At 41.8% G+C, this 16,537-nt stretch overlaps 1 protein-coding gene across 2 annotated transcripts in view; it reads right to left on the reverse strand.

Annotated features, from left to right (window-relative positions):
* Positions 1 to 16,537, reverse strand: part of GNAS (GNAS complex locus) — a 268,558-nt gene that overhangs the window by 86,483 nt on the left and 165,538 nt on the right. For both annotated transcript variants that reach the window (XM_073607565.1, XM_073607566.1), the window contains exon 2: positions 12,810 to 12,882. In XM_073607565.1, coding sequence (XP_073463666.1) covers positions 12,810 to 12,882 — 73 coding nt within the window. The remainder of the gene's footprint in view (positions 1 to 12,809; positions 12,883 to 16,537) is intronic.

The following is a 16,537-nucleotide window of genomic DNA, read 5'->3' on the forward strand; positions in this document are numbered from 1 at the left end:
ATCTGAAAATGTCAACTGCTTGGTTGTCAGTGCCCCCCCCCCCCCCCCCCCTCGCTTCAGTACTCAACTTGACCCACAGCAAGTAATCATTTTGTTGCTCTCAGCTCCGAAATTCTCAGGGAGAAAAAAAAAAAAAAAATCAATTATTCTCTGTGGTGGTGGCTCACATCTCCATTCCAAAACAACTGAAGCCAAACGCCTGAAGCTCAAAAAGTTTGAGCTTCTTTTGTAGCTCACATCGGGCAGATTGGTGCAATTTTTGAAGCCGTGGGAAGCAGAAACCTATAGCAACAAATGATGTAACAGATTTCTCTACTGGCCAATACAAAAACGCCAAAGCTCTAAAAAGCTTGGAAAACACTCAATGCGCATACAAATGCTTGACACACACACAAAACACAAAAAAAAATTGGATTCTCAGATGTGACTGTAGCCTAGTTCAATTTTTAGGAAAAAAAAAAAAATAAATGCATGCAATTTTTTTGCAGGTAAAAAAGTTGCATCTATTTTTTTTTTTTGAGCCTGTAAAGCATTGCACCCACGATCAGCAGATCTCTGGTGCCATGCAGGTCTCCTTCAGATCTGTCAGTGCATCCGTGTGTGCTGTACATCATCTGCATGGGCAAGCAGATACACTGATAGGAAGAATCAATGAACTACCACAGCTCAATGAGAACTACAAGCCGACAACTACAAAAGATGTTGGGGCTTGTAGTTCATTCACACACACACACAGCTGTGTGATTGAATGACGTGGCCATGTGGGTGGAGCTCCACAGATTTTAAAAAGTGACAGCTAGTACAGGGAAACCTCTCCCTGTACTGCTGTCACAGGGATGGAGCGGATCGGGCAGCGGCTGCAGCATTGGGAAGATGTTACAACATGTTCCCAAAAGGTGAACTTATCCTTTAAAAAGGAAGGTAGTCTTACCGTTCCTCTGGGTTCAAAACTTGCAGCAACTCCTGATCTATAGGCACGTTCTGGAACAATGGCTCAAAGCAGTGAGGCAAGAGAATCAAAAGACAACCAGGCAACTAATATTGTCGGAGAAGCTCATCACTGGCACTCTACAAGCTGTTCTCATGTCATGTCTCTGTACGGCAAATTATTATGCTGGATGGCAGTGAAGCAAAAATCCAACATGCAGGTACAGCGTGACAAAAAGCCTATACTGAGAGAGTTATGGGGGCTGCCGCTGGTAAATTTACGATTGCAGATGCTGCCTATCTTTGAGAACAAGTATGCAGCAGGTCAAGTCAGAACGCCAGATCTGCAGACCTGGTCATCAGCTCAGAAAATAGTGAAAACACTCAAACTGTGGGACAACCAGGCAGAAGAAACCAATGGCAGCCACAAGACGCAGCATTCAGGTACATGGCTACCGTGGGGGAAAAAAATAAAATGGCATTACCCAGGCGGCTTATTTGCATGCGTTTTTTCCAGAAGCACTGTCTACGGTCACACCGCTTGCGATTAGTTCTTTTGCTCTGCTCATGGCCAAAACTCCGCACCACCAAGGAAGATTACCTAGCAGAAACCAGTCTTTAAATACACAAAGTGATCAGGTAAAGGAAGAGTGGGGATGATTACGGGTGTTGCTAGGAAGCAGATTCTTCACAATACCGAGCCAGCCAGCAAGCTGACACAACACAACTATGACAGCTTATCAGGACCGTCTTCCAGAAAGCACTGATCTCGGGCCGGCAGTGTCAAGGCGTATACAAGTGTATCTCAGGCCGAGTCAGAAAACAAAGTCCAATTTCAATCCAACATCCTGTACGTCAACCTGGACAAGATAAAAATAAAACCTCACAGGCGTGCAAATCAGCATTTACCTGCAGCTGTGGAACACTTTAAGTGGAGCTCCAAAAGGTCTAAAACCACATTTGTTTCTATAGTTTGTTTAAATATGTAAAGATACAAGATATCTGAGAGGCCAGATAAAATTACAATTAGCTGTTTTAAATCACAGCCTCAGAGTAATTTGTATGTGCCTGCCCTATTTTAAAGGAAAAGTATGAGAACTGGAAAAAAAAACACGTTCACTCACCTCCAAGCTGCAGCTCTCTCTGCCAACTCTAATGCCCCGTACACACGGTCGGATTTTCCGACGGAAAATGTGTCATAGGACCTTGTTGTCGGAAATTCCGACCGTGTGTAGGCTCCATCACACATTTTCCATCGGATTTTCCGACACACAAAGTTTGAGAGCAGGCTATAAAATTTTCCGACAACAAAATCCGTTGTCGGAATTTCCGATCGTGTGTACACAAATCCGACACACAAAGTGCCATGCATGCTCAGAATAAATAAAGAGATGAAAGCTATTGGCTATTGCCCCGTTTATATTCCCGACGTACGTGTTTTACGTCCCCGCGTTCAGAATGATCGGATTTTCCGACAACTTTGTGTGACTGTGTGTATGCAAGACAAGTTTGAGCCAACATCCGTCGGAAAAAATCCTAGGCTTTTGTTGTCGGAATGTCCGATCAATGTCCGACCGTGTGTACGGGGCATTAGCCAGAGAGCTGAGTGATCACATGACCAGTGATCGCTCAGTTCTCGGTACACTCCGAGCAGAGTGTGTGTCACGGCTTTCTGCTCTGCCCTTTCAGCACTCAATGGAGCACCGGGCTGGTGAGGGGACGGGGACAACTGTCTCAGAATCTCGGTGGCATGCTGACAGACGGAGCTAGCTGCCAATCAGGCATCTAAGTGGATCCCGACAATGTGGTCTGGATTCTTTCATAGCGTCTCTACAATGATTCTGGGTCACAGGACAGCACATGTAAGTAGGGCTGCAACTAACGATTATTTCCATAATCGATTAGTTGGCCGATTATTGTTTCGATTAATTCGAATATTCAGTTAATAACCTTAAAAAAAAAAAAAAAAAAAAAGTGTTGTATAATGTGTACAGTTTTAAAAAAAAGGTAATTTATTCTTAAAAATCTCTATGCATTGGTAAATATAAACAACCAACTATATGGTTAGGGAGCAAAATATCTAATCCACTCTGAGCATAACAGACAGAAGAGATATATTGTATATACTATTAGAGGAGATATACTGTATAAACTATTAGAGGAGAGATATACTGTATATACTATTAGAGGATAAATACTGTATATACTATTAAAAGGGTGAATCTGGTAAATATCATCAGACTCCGTGATCAAATGTTTTTTATTAAAAACAAAAACGATGTTTTCCTTCAAAAAAAAATTTAATTTTACATGCTTTTCTGCAGCTTCTCTATTGAAGTATACTGAACCAAAAAAGCACCGTTTTGCATGAATGTGTCCCATAGGAAACCATGTGAATGAACCGTAGTGCGTTTCTGCAAAAAGCACCAAAAAACACATAGATGTGAACCAGGTCTAAGAGGTTTAGTAACATAATGGGGTGAAAAAAAACAAAATTAGCCCTTTATAGTACAAAAAAAAAAAAAAAAAAAAAAAAAAAAAAAAAAAAAAAAAAAAAAAAAGCAGATAATCACTACTGTAAGGGGTTTTTTTTAGTGTAGAACAGTGAAAGTAATATTTGCAGTAGCGATTATTTTCTCTTTTTGTACTGTAAAAGGGCTCATTTTAGGTTTTTTTGAACCCCATTATGTTACTGGCCGATTAATCGATTATGAAAATAGTAATCGATTAGTTTCATAATCGATTAGTTGTTTCAGCCCTACATGTAAAGCAGTGCTGTAACCCACGAGAGAACACAAAAAGCATGGCAGACAAGGAGAAGTCTACTAAAATGAACTATGCAAATGAGCCTCCCCGACATTAATAACCTCCATCAAAGAAACAAAACTGCTGTGAATACAAAAATATGAAAATCTTTATTAGGTCACAAATTAAACCAAAAAATTAAATCATAAAAAGCAACCACCTTCCACCACCATAAAAAAGACAACATTGCCTTAGTATCAAATAGTACGTCTAGAGGTCATATGCACATCCATACAGTCCATAAAGTAATAGGTATATCAAGATATCGCAGTCCTTCCGTGTACCTGGTCCAGGTGGAAGGAACACTGGGAGCGTCAACTGACGTCAGACGTACGTCTGCATAACGTCAATGCGTTTCACCGGAAACTCAGATTTGTCAGGACATACCGCCTGCTAGCTGGGACGTGCTTAAATGCACTATTTGACCCAGCCCATAATATTTCTTAAAGGGGCGTAAGCAATTAAGGTACTGGTCATTCAATCATTTAAAAGGCATTGATAATATATACTCAAGGATCTATTGCCATACATAGCATCCACTTAAAAGAGGGGCTCACAAAAGGCTTAATCCAGAAATACTTGTAAAATGAATCTCTTTATTGAATCCCTTAGGGACAAGGGTATTTAGCTTGCAGATCCATAATTTCTCCTTAAAGGAGGACGACACTGTTGAAATCACCCCGTCACATACTCAGTTTTAATGCATAAATACCCTAACTTTGATGCCATCAATTTTAAATTGATGGTAGGTAAGGAAATGCTGTGCTAGGGGGCTTGTGAGTTCTTTATGCTTCATGTTCCTGAGGTGTTAACCGATGCAAATGCGGAGCTGCGGTTTAGTCTTGCCTATATACAGTTTCATGCAAGGGCATTGAATACTGTAGATTACATGTGTAGTGACACAAAGTGGTTGTAAAGGCAGAAGGTTTTTTTATCTTAATGCATTCTATACATTAAGATGAAAAACCTGTGTGCAGCAGCCCCCTCAGCCTCCTCCGATCCAGCGATGTTACACTGGAGACTTGTCCGTCCGAGACTCTCCCTCCTGATTGGAGGCCATTGGCTCCCGCTGCTGTCAAATTTATTGAGCAAATGAGGAGAAAGAGGGGGCGGGGCCGAGCTGCGGCTCCGTGTCTGAATGGACACACAAAGCAGAGGCTTGGCTCGGGTGCCCCCATAGCAAGCTGTTTGCTGTGGGGGCACTGGGCAGGAGGGAGGGGCCAGGAGCACTGAAGAGCATGACTAAAAGCTCTTTGGTCATACTTCTCTTTTAACAGTACTGGGAGTCAGTGGAAGGTTAGCTTAGTTCGTGGCCGCCACAATGATGCATCATCAATGGACACACGAGAAATAAAATGCCAAATAAAAAAAAAAAAAAAAAAAAAAAAAGGAAGGAAGGAAGGAAGGAAGGAAGGAAGGAAGGAAGGAAGGAAGGAAGGAAGGAAGGAAACCCTTACAATCCACTTTTTACTACAGGTAAGCCTATAATAAGGCTTTACCTTTAGCTACCCCGGATATCCCCTGTATCAGCATGTGCCGACATCATCGGCACATGCGCACTGAAGCAACAGCACGTTCGTGTCATTGCTTCAGCTAGTGTGCCGTTACCGGCAGCTCCCACGCGCATTGCGCGGGAGTGATGTCATTGTGGCTTCCGGCCAATCACAGCGCCGGAGCCTGCGATACCCGGAAGTAACTCCGGGAGCGATGTAGCCGGCCAGAGCCATGTACTGGGACCGCTGCGGGGGCTTCGATCTAAGGTGAGTATTTCATAATGAGCACGTATGCTATGCTCATTATGCCTTTGTCCTGCAGTTTTTTTTTTTTTTCGTTTTTTTTTTTTTTAAGTGGGTTTACAATCACTTTAAAACTAAACTTCAGGTACACTCTAAACCCAACCATATTCTAGAAACAGGTAGTGATATAGGTTAAAAACCGCTTTTAGGCTCCGTTTATATCTAGGCAATTTTGGGAGTTTTTCTGTTCTAAGCCTCAGCTCTAAATAATGCCCAACAATCCCATTCATTTCAATGGCCCCTGTTTACATCTGAGTGTTCTTTTGCCTAAAGCAAAACGCCCGTCACTCAAAAAAGTACACAAGCTTCTTTTTTTGTCAGATTACAGGAGTTTTACTGCTGTTACATTGGTGACCTTTTGAACTTCAAAATACCTGTACAAAAACACTGCAAGAATGCCATGCCTAGATGTGAACAGAGCCTAAGGCCCCTTTCACACGATCGGACTGTTCAGGTCCGCCTGTCAGTTTTGACAGCGGACCTGAACGGGCGCTCCATGTTAGCCTATGGAGCGACGGATGTCAGCGGAGACATGTCCGCTGACATCCGACCCGCTAAAAGCAAACGGATGGCCCCACGTCCAGGTCCGTCGCTGGCGGATCGGATGAGATCTGATGAAAACGGACATGCTGTCCGTTTTCATCCGATCCCTCCATACGCGGCAGCGGCGCCCGACAAGCCCCTCCCCGCTCAGTGAGCAGAGAGGGACCTGTCATCCGCCGGCTCAGCGGAGATCAACGGACTGATCTCCCGCTGAGCCAGCGGAACGAGGCGGTCTCCGTGGAAGCGGAGTCCGCCTCGTGTGAAAAGGGGCCTAAAAGAAGAACTTAGTCTTAGATACTTTTTCAAAAACAAGCTACCAGAACACTCCTCCTGCCCTAAAAATAAAAGCAACTGCAGGGAGAGCAAGAATGCCCTGATGTATGGCTTGTTCTAAATGATCGTGCACTTGGAAAATTAGAGTGGTTTGTTCTGCAGAGTTTGGCCATATACAATACACCCTCTGCCTTGCTCAATGACCAGGCTGACTGGCAATTTAAAAGGCTCTTCAGGACAGGGAGACGGCATCATCACTGGGCAGGGGTGAGGAGAGCCCATTACTTAAAAAAAAAAAAAAAAAAAAAAAAAAGCACTGATCTCTTCAATATAACCTTCTAAATGTTCCCTGAGCTCCATGGGGCCGGTCTGTAGACCATTCTTATGGAGGTGCACTGGAGCATGGAAAAGAAACACAGACTAGTCTTTGGTAATGGGCTCCACATTTTACAGGTAAATGGGTTCAAATAACTCACACAAACTGCAGCTACACAGAAAGATGATCGGTCTCCATTCAAGGCAGGATGGCACTTATGTTTTTGGTCATTTTACTTTTTTGTGGTGTCGATCGTCATGAGAGATGAAGGTTGCCTATTACTAGCAGAGGCATGAATATCTAAAAACTGGAGACTGTGGCTATGGTACACAGAAGGAGGTATCTAAATTGTTTAGCCATTACATAAAAACTATTGCTTGTTTGAAAATCGTGCAATTGTGCCACGATTTCAGGGAATGCCTGTGTAAACTTGAAGTCTATGGACCTCAACTTGCATCAAAGTTGGACCAAAGTAGTACAGGGACTACTTTGAAGTCAGTGCAACTTGAAGTCGCACAGATATGGTAGTAATTGGAAATCATTGGGGGTATGACTTTGCAGTCCCAAGTCACAGGACAAGTCGCACAAGTGTGAGAGGGGCCTAAATCGCAATGGTCAACCGTTAGCAAATACAAAATAGCAACTATGTTTTATCATTTATTTTCACTCAAAAATATTTAACAAATTTTTTTCCTCCAATCAAATGGAACACACGGGCCCACATCACAGGCAGCAACAAAGTACAAGCAATCTGCTGAGCTACCATTTTAATAGACACAGACTAGTGCTTTTTACTGAGCTCACATCAAAGTATTGCATGCCATTAATGCTGGCCATACACTATACGAAAAATCGTCCGAAATTCGGTAATTTGGTCAGTTCGTTCATTTTTCGGCCTGTTAATGGGCACAAAATTGATAATCTTTGGGACGTTTTTGAGCCAAAAAAAACGAAAGTTTGGAAATTTTCTGCCAATCGAATGCTAAATTGAAAGGTTAATGTGTTTCCCATCTGAATTGTTTGCACTAGGTATATGGAAAAAAAAAAAAAAAAAACACAACAAAAAAATTGATTAATTTATGTCCACTGAACGATTTAAATCGGTCATTACATGGTGGCACTATCGTTTGCTCTCACGGCCGAAAGTTTGTTTTTCGAAAATGGGTTCGGCCGGTTTTTCGTATAGTGTATGGCCAGCATAAGTTTGTCATTTAACCTCCCTGGCGGTATGATTATTTCGGATTTTAGGTGCTGAAAGCGGTACAATTATTTTGCATGGAAATTTGGCGTTTTATATTGTAGGCCTGTAATTCTTAACAATAAACACACTTAAATCTGTCCAAACCAGTCTAGTAGATATCCCGGGTATGATAAAGTTTGAAACACAAAAACATAAATTATAATATAATAAATAAAAATAAATAATTAAAAAAAAAAAAAAAAAATTAAATAATAAAATAAATTTCCCCACGATTCACTATCGCTCAATTCTGCAAGTGTTCTAATTTACTATCGCTGTTTTCTAGCTGGTCTAAAGCCACTTTTGACGTAAAGGGACACTTTTTGGTTGCTATGGACAATCTCAAGTTTCCAGGCAGAAAGAACAGTATATATATATCACATAAAACTGCATGCAGGGCATGGGCCAAAGCACTGGGGACAAAAGGGATGTGAAATCATTTCATACAGTACTGTAATCTGTAAGATTACAGTACTGTATGTGTTATGATTTTACACTTTTTTGAATTTGCCGCCAGGCTCCGCCCCCGAGCGTCACGCCGCTCGCAGGGAACGGAGCCTGGCACGGAGAGGATTCGGAGGAGGACGGAGCCCACAGACAGTGCGGGGGACATCGCAGGATCCCGGGGACAAGGTAAGTAAAGCCACACCAGGATCCTGCAATGTGATCCCGAGTGTGGCTAATGGTCCTGAATTTTAACCCCGAGCCACACTCGGGAAAACCGCCAGGGAGGCTACAGAACAATTCTATACCAGGAACAAGGTCTTAACCAGATAGTAGAAGGTTCTGGTGGTTTAATTTAAAGTAAAACTATAGATAAAACATTTTTTCTTCATTTTGTATAGAGTAAGGGAGGGTTATATCGTCGGGTTTTTTTTTTTTTTTTTTTTTCCCACCATCTGGGTCCCATTGTGGAGATTTCCCTTCACTTCCTGTCCCATAGCCAAAACAGAAAGTGCAAATTAAAAGGGGTTGTAAAGGTAATTTTATTTATTTTTAAAAATAACTAACATGTTATACTTACCTTCACTGTGCAGCTCGTTCTGCACAGAGTGGCCCCGAACCTGCTCTTCTGGGGTCCCTCGGCGGCTGTTTCAGCTCCTCCCCGCAAGAACTATCCACCTTAATGCGAGCTCCCTCGCATGGTGGTTAGTTCTTGCGGGCGCGCTCCCGTGATACAGCCGGCGGCTATAGCCGCTCATTGTATCACTCAGCCCCGCCCCCCGGCGCGCCGCGTCATGGGATGTGATTGACAGCAGCGCGAGCCAATGGCTTCGCTGCTTTCAATCCATCCATATATAATGCATTAAGGTGAAAACATTTTTACCTTTACAATCCCTTTATGGGAATTCCTTGGGGACCCTCAAATCACCAGAACTAGTGTCCTCATTGGAAGATTTTCTCTCTTACTTTTCTGCGAACAACCAAAATTTAGGGTTTCCTTTTACTTTCAATGATAATGATAAAAAGGACAAACAGACAGAGAGGGGGAATCTCCTTGACCGGGGCACAGACAGCAATAAAAACTTAAAAAGGTGTTCTAATCCCTTTGCAATCTATCCAAAATGAAAAAACAAAAAGTTTTGCTTTAATTACACTTTAAGATGTTTCCCAAGTGGCTGATGTCTGCTGGTGGTGTTGTGGGACGCGGGTTTGCTCCTACACATTTTTTGGGCCTGTGTTAAAGTAAGGAGCTTTTGGTCACAAGTGAAGGACCTAATTAAATGACTGACAGACTGGGACCTGGGAAACAATCCAGCTAGATACTTGCTGCATCTGTCCCACCTGCCCAGATACAGGAAAAACAAGCTCATGCATCTCCTAAATGCGGCTGAGGGTGGCGTGCATCCCAAAATCGGGAAACAGGACTGTGCAAAAGTTTAGGAGATATTTACAGTACCTACAGGTAAGCCTTACTATAGGTTTACCTGTAGGTACAAGTGGTGTAACAGAGTTTACAACCACTTTAAGTGGTTAAACTGACCTCATTTGCAGACCGATGTTCATCCCTTTGATCTCCAGACGATGGCCCTCCAGCTGTTGTGGAACTACGCATCCCATGAGGCATTGTAAAACTTTGACATTCACAGACATGACGGGAATTGTAGTTCCTGAACAACTGGAGGGCCATAGTTAGGAGACCCCTGATCTACAAGAACTAAATGTTACAATGTTTCTCTTTATCTCTGCCTCAGGCCGGGTTCACACTGGTACGACACGACTGTTGTACGACTGTCATCCTACTTCCATCCGACTTGAATGAACAGGATAAGATTATGCCCCGTCTGACTTGTTCTTTGACCAATCAAAACAATACCAGTGTGACAAATTCCTTTTCCTGCTGCTGTAATCACCATGTCGGATGTCACAAGTCGGATGGTTAGGAAAAGGATCCGACTTCAATGATATTCAATGGGCTGAAAACGGACCAAAAGTAGTGCAGGAACCTTTTTCAAAGTTGGACCGACTTATGTCACTGGTCCCCAAAAAGTGTCAGTTTGTGCCCAATTATCTGCAGCAATATCGCAGCCCCGATACAAGTCGCTGATTGTCCTCTACTACTAGTAAATAATAATAATAATAATAATAATAATATCCCACAGTTTGTAGACGCCATAACTTTTGTGCAAACCAGTGTACACTTATTGGGATTTTTTTTTACCAAAAATATGTAGCAGAATACATATTGGCCTAAATTGATGAACAAATTAGACCGTTTACTTTTTTTTATTGGATAGGTTTTATAGCAGAAAGTAAAAAAACCACCAAAAAAAAAAAAAAAACGCAGGAGGTGATCAAATGCCACCAAAAGAAAGCTCTATTCATGGGAAAAAGGACAACATTTTTTATCTAAACTAATGCAGTGCCATATTGCAAAAAATGGCCTGGTCATGAAGGGGGGTAAATCTTCCAGACGTCAAGTGGCCACACCACCAACTCACCTATTTGTGAATATTGTGATGATATACCATTGGGAAGATATGTCTGTGGAATGTAATGTACACCCTGTGTCAACATCATGTACTTGCGTTACTGTCTGTACTACTGTCATTTGTTTCTGTGCTTGCCTCCGTTTTGTCAAAGTAAATAAAATTTACAAATAAAGAAAAATAAAAATCTGTGACATGTAAAAGGCAAGATAGACTTGTAAAAGAACAGACTGATGAAATTATCAAACATCCAAGCAAAGAGCAACCAGGAAAAAAAAAAAAAAAAGAAAAAAAAAAAAAAAAAGGTAAAAATTTGCCAACTTTATACACTTTAAGGCTAGCCACACACACATGGAATTCTTTTGTTCAGCCCACAGGCTATATGAGAAAAATCAAATAGATTAAATGCTAAATCAGCATGGATGGAAGAACGACAGCTATTTTCTTCAAACAAGTCACACCACCCTGATGATAGGGTGCAGTCACAGTTTGGCTGACAATTTTCCACCCGACTCCATTGATTTTTTTAATGAAAGTTTGGGGAGCCAGGTGGTGTCAACAGGGACACCCACACCTCTAATTTCAGCATTTTAGCTGCAGTTGGCTGAAACTAAAGTGAAGTCTGACCAGCTCAACATAAGTTCTTTATACCCCAAGGCAGCCAAAGTGCACATTGCTCCTCACACGTTCAGAGTACTTCCAGAACTCTGTATTGCACAACTTCAGCTTCTTACACATTTCCAATCGGTGTCAAAACTTCCTTGCCAGGCAGGAACCCAATTGGTGGCTGTCAGACATTCCTTACTATTAGCATTGCTTGTAGGTGAGACAGCAAGCAGCCAGCAGTGATTGTTGGGGTGAACATTCCCCCAGCATTGGTAAGAAAAGGAAATCCCAGATTTGCACTCCTTACAACATTCTGATCAGTTTTGTAGCCCGGCGTTTCCCTCCACTACAGATCATTCCAACTGACATAGCCGACACAGGGAAGAAAAAGGGAGGGAATAATGCATCAATCTATCTAGTACAAACCTGCTCAGCTACAACATATTGAGGGGAAGGAGAGCGTTTTTTTTTTTTGTTTTTTTTAAACCACTTGACCTCCTGAAGATTTACCCCCCTGCATGACCAGGTCATTTTTTGCAATGCGGAACTGCGCTATTTTACTTGACAATTGCACGGTCATACAACGCTGTACTCAAAATTTGTATTGATTTTTATCCCACAAATAGAGCTTTCCTTTGGTGGTATTTGATCATTTCTGTGGTTTTCTATCAAGCATATCAGTAAAAAAAAAAAAAATAAAATAAAATTTCTTCATCAATTTTAGGCCAATATGTATTCTGCTACATATTTGTTAAAAAATCCCAATAATAATATTGATTGGTTTGGGCAAAAGTTATAGCGTCTACAAACGATGGGATATTTTTATTTATTTATTACTAGTAATCAGCTTATAGCAGGGACACAAATTCCATCCCTTCCTTCCTGTCGGAACAGCGATCTGCCTGGTTTACATAGTGTCTTTTCTTCACAATCGGCAGGTGCTGGCGAACAGTCCGCGGTAGCTGCTGTGTGTAATCGGAGCGGAAGTAGGTATGAGCATATATATATAAATGTATGTATGTATGTATGTATGTATGTATGTATGATATATATTTACACACACAGACACACACACACAGACACACACACACATATATACACACACATGATCCAGTGCACAGGTGCCGCCATGTAGCAGTAAAACCACTATAGGGTGGGCCTGAACTGGTTAATCTACTTTCATGGGCGGTAGGAGGGACACAGCTTCGAAAAGAAAAAAAGAAAAAAAAAACACAACAATCACATGACCATCAATGCTTCTGACAGCTGGGGGCAGCATGACAGAGATCCATAATATACTCTCAGACAGGCACAGGAGCAGGTTATAAAAAAAAAAAAAAAAAAAAAAAACGTCCATTGGTTTTTGAACTTACTCAGCATTAAATCCATTCACATGAAGGATTCTCATTTGCTTCACAATTGTGCTTTTCCCAGATTCTCCAGCACCTGAAACATAAGAACAAAAAAACAATTAACAGGGTTAGAAATAAGAAACAGAAAAAAAACCTAACTACCACATTAAAATGTAGCAATTGTGAGACATATTCAGAAGTCAGGAAAATCAAATCAAGTCAGTCAAGTATCTAATAAAGGTGAAATCCATTTCAGAGGGGCACACAGAAGAGGCTAACAAAAAGTTTAACATGGCTGACAGATTCATGATCAGAGAGGGCGCTACAAATGTGCATGCAGGGCAGAACAGTCTACTCAATCCAGGAATTAGGGGGACGTTTTAAAGAAGCAGAAAAATGCTGCCAACGACAACAATAGAAAAAAGGTTCAAAGAAGGTTAGACTGGATATCCGATGTCTAGGATTTGCCAAGCGCTCCCTTTAAGTGAACCAAGATCACACGATCAGTGCAAAAAAAAAAAAAAAGAGAAGAAGGTTAAATGGAGACGCTGGATCTTTAGTGCATCTTAAATTATCACAATAGCTCTGGTTCGGCAGCTCGCCACAAATTGGGGGTAACCCTTGAGGAGGGAAGTAATCCAGAACTGAGAATCCATGCGTGTACAGTGAAATAAGAGCGCCAAATGACCAAGAGTCAAAAAGTGTTTAACCACTAACGAACCGCAAATCAAAATTTATATCATTTTATATCATTTATTTCACACAAATAGAGCTTTTTTTGGTGCCATTTGATTGCGTTTTATATAATAAAACAACAAAAAAATGTGAAGTCGAAAAATTTTGAAAAAAGAAAGAAAAAAAATAAAATAAAATTCTACTATGTTATAAATTATATCCAATATAAAAAGAAAACAATTCTTCATAGGCCAAAATGTATTCTGATACAGGTCTTATAATATTTTTTTTTTTTTTGCAGCTATAGACGCTATACTGTAATGTCAGTGATCAGCAACTTATACTGTGACTGCAATAGGGTGGCGGACAATCTAGTGCTAACAGACACTGGCTGGGAGGTTCACTGAGGTGAATACTGTACACTGACACTGGCTGGGGGGGGGGGGGGGGGGGGGTTAACATATAGGGGCAATCAAGGGGTTAACTGTGCACCTATATGTAATATGTATTTCTTTTACTATTGCTTTATCAACTGTGCACCTATGTGTAATATGTATTGCTTTTACTTTTATCAAGGGGTTAACTGTGCGCCTATGTGTAATATGTATTGCTTTTACTTTTACTATTGCTTTACTGCATTTACTTTTACTGATCTAGCTGGATTTTCTCCCTGCTTTTCAAAGAGAATAAATAGCCAGATCGCTGATCCCATGTACAGAGTTCTGTGTTTGTAAACACAACTCTGTGTGTGATTGGACACAGCTGACCAGCAGGTTTCAGCCAAAATCACTGGCTGAAATCTGCTGTCAAACTCATGATATGTCCAATCACAGAACAGGTCAGCATGAGGCGCACGCACCCGAAACTCAGAAGGTGGCCGGTCACGTACGGGACTGTACCAGTACCAGCCACCCACTGGCAGTATAATTGACTGTAAGCGATAGGCAGGTACTTAATGATAAAAAGTGGTTTGCATTTCAAGGGCCCTGGTTTATAAATATATAAAAAAAAAAAAAAACCCAGTGAAGACTTAAGATGGAATATTGACCAGGAATGGTGATTTGCAGATGTGGAAGTCATAGAACACCTTGATCCCGGGTAGCATACAACCAGAAGATGGTTTTGCCATCCCTGTACAATCATTGGCAGGGAATTAGCAGTTTTGGCATTTTTCATACATTTGCAGACACTGAAGCTTATGCCATATACAGAGCTATTTAGCGGGGATGTATCCACATTGATAGCATTACCTAATAGTTGGATTACTATTGAACTGCTGCAAGTCCAGGCACTTTTTGCTCTTGACGGATGCAGTGCTATTCAAAGAAAGGCAGTACTGGTTTAGACTGCGGAAAGGCAGACTACAGTGTGAAGGTTACAATGGCGCACTGTTCTATAGGAATAATAATCAGGTGCGGATGTAAGCAAATCCAGCAACCAGGACCCTAACCGTTTATTACAAATAAAACGCTAGACAAAAGGGTTTTCCGGAGTCACCTCACTGACCTCTAGAGAAGCCAAGATCATTTCACTCTTTGGTATGTTAGTATCTCTGTTCAATACAGGGACTGGCCCACCATGGCACTATGTACAGAAGACACCCCGTCCTATACTCTACAAGGTCAGGGATGACAGGTCCTGAGAATTCATAAAACAATGTACAACTAATTCAGCTTTATACTGCACCAGTATCGAAGTTGGAATTGCTAAGCGCAATTATAAACTAGCCCTGGCCTTGCATATCACAGAGCCTACCATGTGGCCTGCAAAATCCACTTCTTGCATGTGTTGGGAGCTACTATGAGCAGTAATAGCTGCCCAAGGACACACCATAAGAAAGCTTCGTCCTGCCAATGGCTGTATAGCATAGAATGCGGCCAGAATGTCCATGCCAGGGGTGACTGGTGCACTGTACAGCTGTTGCCAGTCAGCCTGTACAATTTAATGGCAGGCGGCATTTGTACTATAGGTTTTATATACATTTGAGAACCTGAATGGCCACATGTGCCTTCACAGACTGTTTATTTGTATACAGAGCCTACACGCCTTCCAGAATAAAGTGATGTATATTGGAATACATATATGTGTATAGCAACCACCTGCCACTGATTTGTACAAGCTGACTGGCAGTGGCTGTTAGCTGTACTTGTCACTACAGGCAGAGAAAATATAATATGACCCAAAAAACCTGTATTGTGTGCCATTCAGGCTCACTGAAGGGGGTACTAGTCCTTGATGTCCACCACCGGGAGTGCTGGTCGGGAGGGAGCTCCTTGTGACCGCACATCCATGTCATCCCAAAGTGCAATGGTAAGTGGCAACCTCAGCCTAGACTCCAGCCAGGCCACACTCCAACGCATTTTGCTCTGCCACTCAAAGCTTATTCATGGGGATGATAGAGAAAATATGGTGGTATTGTATTCTATATGACCATTTACAGCCTTGTGCATGAAGCCTTGCTCCGTATGGCAGTACACGACATGCATGAGTTACACATGCGATTGCACTGGAGAATATGCCGAAGGCAAGGTTTCTAAAAATTGGCTAAGCCTCACCAAGCCACACAGTGGGTCTGCATTAGTTAGGGCCTACTTACACTAGAAACTGCATAGATGATGTTCCTGTGCGATTCACATGCACAGTGCGACTTGAGTCCATTCATTTTGAATAGGCTGAAATTACTGCACCAAAAAGTAGTGCATGCATACTTTGGAAATGCACTACAACCAGATCGCATGGTCCATTTATACCATGAGCTCCCGTGTGACCAAATGCGTTTGGGGTATTAATGCTGCACTGACACCCGTTGCAGATTGCAAGTGCAGTGCTATTTGAAACCAGTGGGGGAACCGGCACTGAATGCAGGTTTCCCGCATGTTAATTTAGTGCGAGAGATCCCTTAATATTTATAAGCATGCGATTATGAAGAGGGTAAGAAACGTGGGCGATTGTGCATGGCTATAGAACATCACTTCCACTCCAACTTGGGAAACACGTTCAAGGCTATAATCACCAACCTTAACACTATGGCCTGGTAAACCTGGTCATACACCAGTAGAATTTAATTGAACGTC

Source organism: Aquarana catesbeiana, linkage group LG12 (assembly GCF_042186555.1).
Source record: "Aquarana catesbeiana isolate 2022-GZ linkage group LG12, ASM4218655v1, whole genome shotgun sequence".
Taxonomy (NCBI): Eukaryota; Metazoa; Chordata; class Amphibia; order Anura; family Ranidae; genus Aquarana; species Aquarana catesbeiana.